The sequence below is a fragment of the Cibotium barometz genome, chromosome 1, assembly GCF_041138505.1.
Source record: "Cibotium barometz isolate CiBa-2024 chromosome 1, ASM4113850v1, whole genome shotgun sequence".
Lineage (NCBI taxonomy): Eukaryota > Viridiplantae > Streptophyta > Polypodiopsida > Cyatheales > Cibotiaceae > Cibotium > Cibotium barometz.
In genome coordinates, this window is record NC_141046.1 from 49,232,396 (window position 1) to 49,244,904 (window position 12,509).

At 44.2% G+C, this 12,509-nt stretch overlaps 1 protein-coding gene across 1 annotated transcript; it reads left to right on the top strand.

The window, feature by feature from the left end:
• Positions 1–1,562: 1,562 nt before the first annotated feature.
• Positions 1,563–7,474, top strand: LOC147642123 (pentatricopeptide repeat-containing protein At2g27610-like). The gene has a single exon (XM_086803191.1). The coding sequence runs from the start codon at positions 2,985–2,987 to the stop codon at positions 7,203–7,205; it is 4,221 nt and encodes a 1,406-aa protein (XP_086659317.1). The 5' UTR covers positions 1,563–2,984; the 3' UTR covers positions 7,206–7,474.
• The last annotated feature ends 5,035 nt before the right edge of the window (positions 7,475–12,509 follow it).

The window sequence follows — 12,509 nt, forward strand, 5'->3', positions numbered from 1 at the left end:
GTGAGTATCTCCCGTCAATCCCATTTCTCCTACTTTTGTTTTGTACTTGTGAGCTTGTGTGTGTGTGTGTTTATGTTTGAGAGAGAGAGAGAGAGAGAGAGAGAGAGAGAGAGAGAGAGAGAGAATTTGTATCCTAGCATCCATCTCCTACTTAAAGTTGAAGATGCGCTTAAAAAGGGCATGCATTTCCAATGGGGCATCATAACACTTTAAAAGTTAGTCTTACTAGCTAGGTCACATCTTATACTTGGGAGTCAATTTCTCCCGATGTGTTCACATGCACCCTACAGTCCAAGCTAGATTGGTAAGAGGCTACATAGCTCTAGCCCTCCTCAAGAGAGACAATGCTTTTAGACACACTTCTACGCACCAAGTCTCACTCTTTAGAGAAGTGAGCAAAGCCTAGACTCAGGACACCTCTCATCAACAGACCATTACTAGCTTCTTCAAAATAGAGGATGGCCGCACCGGCTAGCACACCAACAGGTGATCTAGAGAGGTAGCTATGCACCCAAATCCACCCCACACGATTAGCTATCCCCATGTCCCACCTCAACCTCTTGGAGCAATGCTCACATAACCCGGTTTGTAGTGTAATTTTCTCGGCTGAAATTTAAAAATCCCGGTTGGAATTCGGCATTGTCTTTTAATTTTAAGGGATGAAATCTTCATGTTTTAGCTATAAATCCTAGAATTAGTATGGTTTTTAGAGATTTTAAGGTCTAAATCCTGCTTAGGTTTTAGCATTGTCTTTAATTTTAAGGGTTGAAAAAACATTTTTTTCGAGCACTGTCCTGGAGGCACCCTAGACCATGCCCAATACACTTGATGTCCATGGGCCTAGGTCCACAATAGTTCTCCATGTGTTAGCTCCGGATCACAGAGATTCTCTAGTGACATAAAGATGCCTCCCTGCCTTCCCCCTTCCCCCTTCCCCCCCCACTAAGGGTGGATTTGGTGAGTCACTTATTAGTCAATAGACCCACTAAGGGTGGATTTGGTGAGTCACTTATTAGTCAATAGACTCACCTATGCTGGATATTCTAGATGGATGAGGATGATGATATCGCACCCACAAGAGGCCTCCACTTGGAGATGTATCTTTCAGATGTATTCACATCCTCACCATAGTGCACACACCATGGTGATGAGATGGGCATACAACTATTGTATCTTTTTTTTAAAAGTTCTGTTAATATTTTTTCGTGTCCAGTTACCACATGAAACTCTTGTTCCATTTTGGTCTCATAGACCCATTGGATCTTTTAAAGATACCTTACTTTCCTTTTTCTTTCTCTTTCATTTATGAAGACGTGCCTTCATGGGAAAATTTAAAATCTAACTAGAAGTTTCCTCCATTTCCCCCCCCCCCCCCCCTCTCTCTCTCTCTCTCTCATATTTCATTTAAACACAATCACATAGAACAAAAACTAATTTGAAATTTTGATTTTTTTAAGATTAAATATTTGATTGTTCCTAAAAAAACCGTTGATTAATTTTTAAAAAACTCTTTCTTTCAATATATATATATATATGTTTACATTGATGTGTTAAGAGTTATTACATTTATATTAAAATGTTGTTAATAGAACGCTAATTTTATGTTGGCTTCATATTTTTCCGTCCACAGTATTTGCTAATCAAGGATTAATCATCTGGCCAATGGCGATTTTGACAAATTATAAACTCTAAAAAGCTGAAGGGCTGCAAGACCTTTGTCATTTTTGTTTTGTGTTTGTAACTGCCGTTTTTGTTCTAGCCTGGTCTTCGAAATTTTGTAGCATTTTTTTCTGGAATTTGTAAATTTTTGAGCTAGAATTTAACTAAAGTACCTTAAAGCTTGCAGATTTTTCAAAATTGAGAAAATAAAGTTTGCAAGTTGAAATGCAAATATATTGCGGGTCCATTATATATAGGTTTAGTTTGCAGGTTTTCTGTGAATGGGTTTGGTTGTACATCAATTGGCAGGACTTGGATACAGATGATGATGTGGCAGGATGCCATCATGGCATGCTGATAAGTCTGCTATCGGCTGTAAACTACAACAACAAAGACTTCAAGTAATGGCTGCCAGGCATCTTAAACATGAGCCCAAAAGGATGGGCATCTCGTGTGTGAAGGACCTATCATTATAATGGGGTTGCTTTTACTGGGGCTCCAAGCCTATATAGTGAGTGGTGTGCTCATAATCAGGTACCTCCAGTTGGGAGGTTTCCCAGGAGATCAAGACCAGGCTTAGGTCTAGTGCTATCCTGACAACTGGATGTTGGGCTCCAATGGTATGGGACACTAGGTTTGTCGCTTCACAAATGGTCTAACCTCAGGCCCAGGGATTCTCCGGATGGAGCTATGGACCTTACCAGCTACTTTTTTCGATCATTGCAAGCAGATGGGCGCATGGATGTGAGCGTCTGTTTTAATGAGTTTGCTCTTGGCAGTACATCAAATGGCCAGACAATGAAGCAGAGAAGATGCAAGGATTATTTGCTAGACCTGACGTGAACCCAGTCACACATGGGGTGCTTTTGAGTACTAAACAACCATTAGATGAAATCATAAGGCACCCTATGGAACCCAATTACACACATATGGGGTGCTTCTGGATATAAAAAATCCACACAATATGATACTTTTTGGAAGTGATTGTCAGAGCACACATACACGGGCTGCTCGTGTGGGGATTGATGGAGCATTTTGAAAACATGTGGAGTAATCAGTCTGCCTGCGAGCACAGTCGAATCTGCCTGCGAACCTTGTTCGATTAGGAGGAGGAAATCATATCTGATCCATGGTGGGATCTTACAATAGTCTGGTGTACAAGTAGTTACTGTAATCATGGCAGACCACCATGGTGGGATTGGTGGATCGGGTCGCCCAACAGCCTGTGTCATAACATTTAGTGGTCCTGGGCTTGTCCTCATAGCTGGCGGCTGCAGTAGTTTCAATGGTGAGGTTTATACATCCCTGAGTCAAGACGCAAGGTAATGATGGGGGTTAAAGCAACTTATCATGAGGCAGGGTCCTTCTTTACTTACCCTGACTTCTTGGAAGAGTTAGCGCACTACAGATACACGGGTGTTCCTGGCGTTAGGTCCAGAGTATACTCTGATGCATTCAAAGCACAACAAATGCGAGAACACATTGGTTGGAAGATGCTGAGCATTAAGGAGATGCATACTGTTTTGGAGCAGATGCCAGAGGTGCCTTCAGTCAAAGACTTTATTTGTGTCTTGCAAAAGTGCAAAAAATTGAAAGATTTAGCGTGTGCCATGCATGTGCATTTTCACATACGCAGTAACGGGCTTGAAGTGTATGAAGTTCTTGTGAATCACCTTGTTCCATTGCTTGTGGAATGTGGAAGCATGCCTGATGCCCAGCGGGTATTCTACACGGTAGTTCAACAAAATGCATATTCTTGGACTTCTCTCATGCAAGGGTATATTGATAGCGGGAAACCCCAGCATGCCTTCAACCTTTTCCAGAGAATGCAAGAGAACCATATACATCCTATTCGGCAAACATTTCTAGTCTTGCTGAAAGCTTGTGCGAGGCTTAAATGTGTGGAAAGAAGCCTTGAAATACACAGTGAAATAGCCAAAGCTGGCTTTGAAAGAGATCCCTTTGTTGGGAACACTTTGGTTGGATTGTATACCAAATGTAGCTCAGTTATAGAAGCTCGTGAAGTGTTTGATGAATTGCTAGTCCGAGATGTTGTTGCATGGACTGCACTAATCGCAGGGTATGGTGAGCAAGGGCTTGGTGAGGAAGCACTTAATTGTTTGGAACAAATGCAACTGGAGGGCGTGTCTCCTAATGCTGCCACTTTTGTTTGCAGCCTTAAAGCTTGTGTCAGCATAGGTGCCATGAACAAGGCCTGGGAGTTACATGCTCAGATTGCCAAAGAGGGTTTCGAAACAGATCCTCCTCTCGGTAACACGTTGGTGGATTTGTATGCCAAAACTGACTCACTGGCTGAAGCCCAGGCAGTGTTTGATCAGCTGCTATTTCAAGATGTAGTGTCATGGACTGCCCTGATTGCAGGGTACACAGAACATGGGCTTGATCAGGAAGCACTGAAGTGTTTGGAACAGATGCAATTGAAGGGTGTGTTCCCAGATGCTGTGACTTTTACTTGTGCTGTCAAGGCTTGTGGCAGCATAGGAGCCATAGATAGAGGACAAGAATTACACACAGAGATTGTGAAAGAAGGCTTTGAAAAAAGTTCTTCTGTTGGTAATGCTTTGGTGGGTATGTATGCAAAATGTGGGTACTTTATAGAAGCACAGGAAGTGTTTGATGACATGCTTGTCCATGATGTTATCTCATGGAATGCACTAATTTCAGGATTTGCTGAACATGGGCTAAATGAGGAAACCTTGACATGTTTAGAACAACTGGAACTGGAAGGCATGCCATTGAATGCTGCCACATATGTTTGCAGCTTGAGAGCTTGTGCCAGCATAAGAGCCATAGACAAAGGGCGGGAATTACATATGCACCTTGTCACAAAGGGGTTTGAACAAGATTCTTCAGTAGGCGAAAGTTTGTTGGACATGTATGCAAAATGTGGTTTTCTTGCTGAAGTGCAGGAAGTGTTTGACGAGCTCCCAGACAGAAGCGTTGTCTCATGGACTGCACTGATTGCAGGGTATGCTGAACATGGGCTCAGTGAAGAAGCACTGAACTCTTTGGAAAGGATGCAACTGCAGGGAAAATATCCTGATGCTGTTACATACGTTTGCAGCTTAAAAGCTTGTGGCACTCTGAAAGCCTTGTGCGAGGGCATAATTATACATGCTGAGATAGTCAAAGATGGATTCGAAAATGGTGCTTTCGTAGGCAGTTCTTTGGTGGATATGTATACCAAATGTGGTTTAATTGCAGAAGCAGGTGAAGTGTTTGATGAGCTGTCTGTTCGAGATGTCGTGTCTTGGAGTGCACTAATTGCAGGGTATGCTGAGCATGGGCTTGGTAAGGAAGTGCTAAGTTGCTTAGAGCAGATGAAAGTGGAAGGGGTGTCTCCGAATGCTGTCATGTTTAGCTGCAGTTTGAAAGCTTGTGGTAGCATAGGAGCCTTGAGTAGGGGATGCCAAATACATGTTGAGATTGTTAAAGAGGGATATGAAACAGATCCTGTTGTTAACAACACTCTAGTGGATATGTACACCAAAAGTGGTGCATTCGCAGAAGCACGGGAAGTGTTTGATGCCCTTTTGGTTCGAGATGTTGTTTCGTGGAACTCAACAATTGCAGGGTATGCTACGCATGGGCTTGCTGAGGATGCACTTGACTGTTTGGAACAGATGCGATTGGAGGGCCTGTCTCCGAATGCTGTCACATATGTTTGCAGCTTGAGAGCTTGTGGCAGCATAGAAGTGATAGGCAGGGGTCGAGAAATACACGCTGAGATTGCTAAAGCAGGATTTGAAGAAAATGATTTTGTTGGTAATGCTTTGGTGTATGTGTATGCCAAATGTGGTCTATTTGGAGAAGCCTGGGACGTGTTTGATAATCAGACGACTCCAGATGTAGTCTCTTGGAACACACTAATGGCAGGATATGTTGAGCATGGATTTGCTGAGGAAGCACTGGACTGTCTTGAAAAAATGGAAACGAAGGGTGTGCGACCAAATGCTATCACATCTGTTTGCTCTTTGAAAGCTTGTAGCAGCATTGGAGCTACTAGTATGTGCAAGAAAATTCACAATGAGATTGTCAAAGCGGGATATGAAAATGATAGTTATGTTGGGAGCACGTTGGTCGATGTGTATGCCAAATGTGCTTTACTTGCAGAAGCACAGAAAGTGTTTGATGAGATGCCTCTTCAAGACACAATCTTGTGGACTGCCCTAATTGCAGGGTATGCGAGAAACAGGCTTGATGACAAAGCATTGCAATGTTTGGAACAGATGCAACTGGTGGGTTTGTTCCCAAATGTAGCCTCATGGAATGCCATGATCTTGGGCTATTCTGAGCAAGGACTTAGTGAGAAGGCTTTTTCAAGCTATGGAAGAATGCAAGAGCAAGGTTTATTACCAGATAGTATGACCTTCGTGAATATTCTGAAAGGTTGTGGTAGTTCAGCAGCTTTGAAAGTTGGGAAAATAATTCATGCTCAAATTCATGCTGTTGAGGCTATGGACACAACCATCACAAATGTTCTAACAGACATGTATGGTAAATGTGGAAGCATGATTGATGCGCAGCAGGTATTTGATGCAAAGCCAACAAAGGACCTTGTGACGTGGACTGCATTGATTATGGGATATGCTCGCCAAGGAGAGATTGAGCTTGCTTTTTGTTTATTTCAGAGAATGAGAGAGGAAGGCATACATCCAAATGGAATCACATTTCTTAGTGTTCTCACTGTATGCAGTCATGCAGGGCTCTTGCACATGGGGAAACATTATTTTGAGATTATGACCAAAGAGTATGGCATCACTCCGACTATCAAGCACTATAATTGCATGGTAGATCTCCTCACACGTGCAGGCCAACTCAATGAGGCTATGGAAATGTTGGAGAAGATGCATTGCCAACCTTCTTTTGTAACATGGAGTGTTGTCTTGGGCGCTTGTCGAAAGTGGGGTAATGTAGAGCTTGGAAGACATGTCTTTGATCACATAATGAGGTTGGATGAGAAGCATGCTGCTGCATATACCTTGATGCACAACATCTATGCAGATGCGGATATGTGGGAAGATGCAAAAAAGATCGAGGCAAGAAGAGTGAATTTACAATCATCGATGAAGGCAAGGAAAAGTTGGATTGAGATTGGTCAGGTTGTGCAAACGTATATGGCAGGGAATACAAGATATCTCCAACGTGAAGACAGTTTTTCAAAGCCAAACCTTGCTTGTGTCAAAACAGAAGAGAGGTACTTGCCAGGTTCTGGCTGTATGGCACAGTACTTATACTCTAAAGCGAAGGAAGATGCCATGTGTAGGCACAGTGAGAAGGTGACCTTTGCACACTGCATTCTTAACACATCTAAAAGAATGCCAATACGAGTGGTAACAAATTATGGAATTTGTGATGACTGCCATGCAACCATGGCACTTATGTCCAAGATGGATCAGCAGACTGTTATTTGTAGAGATGTGAGCAGCTTGTATGTCTTCAAGGATGGAAAGCGTTTTTGTGCGCATCATTACGACATCTCACAAGTCACAGTGGCATGTGCATTGCAAGCACAAAAATCTTAGCAGCGGGGAAGTATCCACAAGCAGTTGGCATTGCCCCCCAAATATTTCGAACCCTTCCTACATGCTTCAAAATGCCAAGGTGGCTTTCATGTATTCAAAGATGTCAATTTAAGGCATATGTGGAACATCTAGTCTCTCTCGCATCTGATGCCATGTAGGGACAAGACCATCACCACTGCTTCTTGGCTTTGAATTGTAAGAGACTGACATCTGGATTAATTTTTGGTCTCTTTTCTTATTGATTTTTGTGAAACAAAGGCTTGAACCAACTAGGGTCAAAGAAACTATCCTAGAGAAAAATGATATTGAATCCAGGTGTTACGGCTGGTAGCAATGATGCGAAAGGTCTTGTAAATGCTTATTCAAGAGTTTTGGATAGGAGGATCACTCCTTGCAATAATTCAAAACTTTTGGTAACAAGACATCTTTTATATGCATATCAAGTTAAATTCAAGAGTTGAGAATAGGCAGGAGGAAGGCGGTAAGGAGGAGGTGGATGGGCGGGAGAGGAGGAGGGCCGATGGGCAGGTAGGCAGGGGACGCACAGGGTGTGCAGGGGATGTGCAGGGGGAATGATGACAGGCACAAAACGGAGCTCGAGTTCTTAGGTCTCCCTAAAGAAATCCTTATGTCCCAGAAAGGATCATACGACACTGTTGGGTTCCTAAGGATCTCTTGGTTGGCCAAGGGTATTCCATAAGGGCCAAGTATTACACACGGATATTTTGAAAAATGGATTTGTAAAAACTCTTTTTATCTGCAGCACTCTTGGGCTATGCTGAGGACGAAGAAATTGAGCAGGCTCTTGTACAGATGCTAGACCAAGCTCTGTCACCAAATGGAGCAATCGTTGTAAGTGTTTTAAAAGTGTATCGCAACAGAGTAGCCATAGAAACTGAAAAAAATAATTTATGCACAAGTTTACAGTATAGGTGGACTTGATGTTGCTGCATTAATCATTGCAACTTCTCTCATAGCACATGCAGGAGTATTGGGAGACGCTCAGCTGGTGTTCAATGAAATGCCCGAAAGCGTTCTTGTGATATGGACTACCCAAGAGATCTTGATGTTGAAAAGATGCTTTTTCAACTTGATATTGTGAGAAAACTGCTTTAGCTGCTTGTCATGAGTATAATAATGCAGAGCTTGGCTGACAGGCTTTTGAGCATGTGGTGTATTTAGATGAGAAAGATGGTTGAAGTGTTTATCTTCATATCAAACATCTAGGTAGATGCTGATGTGGGGAGGATGCAAGGAAAATGGAGGCCATGAGATTGAATATACAAGAAAGGATCCAGGAAAGAGTTGGGCTCAGATTTATGGACTTATACATTTGTGTTTAAAGATACAGTGCCAAAGCAAAGACATCTATGCAACATTTTCTTTTCTCCCCGTGAGTAGACCCTTCTATAACCACCTGGAGGCGGCTTGCTCTTCCCGCTCGAAGGTGCTACAGCTTGTGGTCATAAAGCGGCCACAATACCAAGGGGGCCTGCAGGGACTCGAACTTGGAACCTCAAGCCTCACCACTGAGCTACACGCCTGTTGGCAACACTAAACCATTTTTCTTCCAGAACAGAGGAGGTATGTCGCCACAAGATACTTTGTACAATTCAAATAAAAATACATTTGTCAGGCAGAGTCTTGTGTGACCTAATCAACACACACAAGGAAACACCCAAGCACATTGTTCGGGTTTGTGATTTAAGTCATAGATTAGGCGTTTTTTCGCTCGATGGGATCACAGCTTCAACCCCGCATCCCCTTGCAGGACTGGCTGGCTTCCCCATTACAAGCCTCCAAAAGGAGTATATCCCCTTCCTGCAGTCGATTGGACGGGTCTCCCCTCAGACGGCGGCCTCTGTGGTGGCCAGGGCAGTTGGGATTCCCTCCATCAGAGTATGCATTGTTTCCCCGGACACTCTCCTGCAAGTCATCGCGTTGCCCAGTGTCCTTCAGGAGGGGCCGATTCCACAGCGTGTGGAGTATTCAAGTCTCCCCGGGCAGTGCTTCATTTGCCAACACGTGGAACACCTTGCCAGAGCATCCCCTCGACATCAGGTTCATAGAAGTCACCCTTCAAACCCCCACCCAAACCCACTCCAAGTCCCGCTGACAGGAGCGGGAGAGCCCAGTGCTCTAGGTTCCTGTGAGCCTCCTCCTTCACTCCTGCTCTTGGAACACAATGAGTCTGTCCTGGGCTGCCCTCTGTAAAGAACAAACTGATCTCTCTCAGCCCAAAATCTAGATCCGCTGGATGAACCCTGCCTAAAGGTGAGGGTGTCCGAAATCTCGGTGATCTGTGTGCCAATCTGGATGTCTTGGACCAAGCTCTATGTCTTGGACCAAGCTCTCTGGGATGCAGAGGCTCTGTTGTCTCTCTAGCTGCCAGGGGTCCTCGAAGTGAGACATGATGCGATAACCGATATGATTGTGCCCCCCCCCCCCCCCCCCGCCCGCCGCCCCTCCCCCTGCCCGCCACGCAAGCCCACTCATCCACATAAAATCATGTTCGGGCCATGCATCCTCTTGTCTGACCTGGAAAAACGGAGGCTCCAGTGAGTGCATCCAAACTCTAGTAGGTGCCACGGCTCATGTCCCCTTAAGGTTAGAACCAACTCCTTCTAAGCAGAGTACTTGGTCCCCGAGATAGTGTCCAGCCCACCATCTTGTCTGTCCTCTTGGTCCTCTAGCATGTTGAAACCCCCTCCCATGCACCAATAATCTGCATGGGGTAAGTCCTGTCGCACCTGTGTCCAGAATTCCGTGTGCCCCATTGGACAGTTGGGCCCACCTAGTCCTCCCCAATTCCACTGAGCACTCCCTGGACCGTGGTGCCAGTATCCAGAGCGGATGGTATCCACTCAAACATCCCCCCTGCTTCTCCTCGAGACCACAAGCGCGGGCAACCAGAAGGTGTGACTACGGCCTGGAAAGACTTTCCCGCTTCTACGGGTACGTCTTGCATAAAGGTGGTACTCTTGTAGGAAAAGGTGGTACACTTAGCCTCCTACAATGGCTCTCTGAAGCTCCTGCAAAAGGACCCCTATTCGGCCATGAAAACAGGGCCTGCCCATCCCGTTAATGTTCCATGAGACTATCCGCATAGCTACAGATGGGGGGGATGAGAACTGCTAGGTGCACCCTCAGCACATAGGGTCTTTGGGGATGGTGGAGGGGGAGTAGTCACTATCTGTCTACTGGCTGCCGAAGGCGAGCTGGGTGAGTCCTAATCCGTCCTTCCATGAAGATCTAGTCTGCTCTCACCCTGCAGTATGCATACTTGGGGCTCCATCCATCACAGTAGAGGTAGTGATAGGCTGGTACTGCCACTGTCAGATGCAGAAAGACAAACAAGACCACCTCTAGACTCGAGGAGGCGAGGGATCATCCCGGTTCCAGTCCTGACTCTTATAGGGTCCAGCAATGTGTGACTATATCACCAAGTTGTCCTTCTCCAACATGGAGGAAGAGGGCGATTGCCTGAGAGTGGATAGCGGAAGACGTCACCTCGCAGTCCTGCTTGCTGTCGGGGGCAACATTGAGGGGGAAAGAGAAGACCATTGTGCTTATAATTAATAGCCTAGGGCTAATAATGGCTAAAAGCTTATAAATAAAGTAAGGACCAATGATAGCCAAGGTATTGTTTTATGAGTGACCTTTGGGATACTTATGAGTTATCGAGGTATATCCATGTGTTAGATTGGAGGGCTACCGACGGCATGCCATGGCCATGGAGCTGCAAGATGGGTGGTTCGGCCTCGACGCTAGGTTGGGGCCATCGGTACCAAGTATAATTAGACCTCAAGTTCGAGGGTGGTTCGAGGCACTGAATCTACAGCTGCAGTTGCGTGGGTGAGTTGGTAGCCACAATCCATGTAATGATGGTGAGAGAAAGAGAGAAAGATTGCACTCATAATGGAGTACCACATGCACTCATGATGGAGTACCACATGCACTAAAGGGAGTACCACCATAGCCATAGACGCATAGAGCTCCAAGAAGCATGATTTCATTAGTCAAAAGTGTGTTATGCCCTAGTTCCAATATTCACTTATATACCCTAGTTCCAATATTACTTATATCCAATCCATGTAATGATGGTGAGAGAAAGAGAGAAAGATTGCACTCATAATGGAGTACCACATGCACTAAAGGGAGTACCACCATAGCCATAGACGCATAGAGCTCCAAGAAGTATGATTTCATTAGTCAAAAGTGTGTTATGCCCTAGTTCCAATATTCACTTATATACCACCTTTTCACACTCATTAAGATTGGGTCTTTATACTTGCCCGGCCATATCCATGCCCATGGGCTCCCTTTGAGTCTAATTCTAAGTCCCCTTCATTACAAACCATTCCCACCTAAAGGTTTCGTCTTCGAAACCATGTATGGAGCAATCTATGGGCTATTGGGAATCTTCTTGACTTCTCTCATGAATGCGGAAGTACATTTGTTGCAACTCCAAAAGTGCCTCACACAAGAGAACTCCACATAGAGCTGTCCACTTATTTGATGTACATATGGACTGCTCTCTATGATATCCATAAGCCCACGTAGTCTTGTTGAGCGTTGATTGATGAGTGGTGAAGTATACCAATGGCCATGGTTGTCCATACAATAAATTTGCAGCAATGACACCTTTCATGCCATCATCCCATTCTATGCATATAGCTGTTCAAAGTCACCATATAGCTGTACTTATTTCATGAAGACTCAAGCATAAGGTAATAGGTGTCCTACACCAAGTCCCCATCAATAAGGTTGACTTTCAGAAATGCCCGATTCAAAAGAAAACCCATCCACTTCAAGTGGCAATGCAAATCAAGCCTTAGGTCGAAGACTTATGGAAAAATACCTCAACAAGATTCTATTATATGACCCTTGATGCTTGCAAGGGGGCATGATTTAAATACCATAGACAAGGCCACTATGCTTTTAATTATCCATTCAATAAGAAACCTTCAACTGGTGTAAAATCAATGCAATCACTAGCACTTGCCCACTTGGTGCAAACTGGTATTTTTCTAGATAATCCACTCATCTCTTCTATTGATGTTTATTCCTTGAATACAAGTGAAAATTATTGCTTTGAACATGGAGGTATGTTGACCTTAGAAGGACCCAGTTGTACTTGAAGACTACGTTATAATGAATGATCATGTTGTTAGGGAGTTGTAATCTCCTAAGGAAATTTGTGTATGACCCCAAGAAATTAGAAAGAAATTATCTTGAGAAGACCTCACTAGGATATATGTGGCTAGAGAATTTGATTTAATCGGAGTATGGAGAGCTATGATG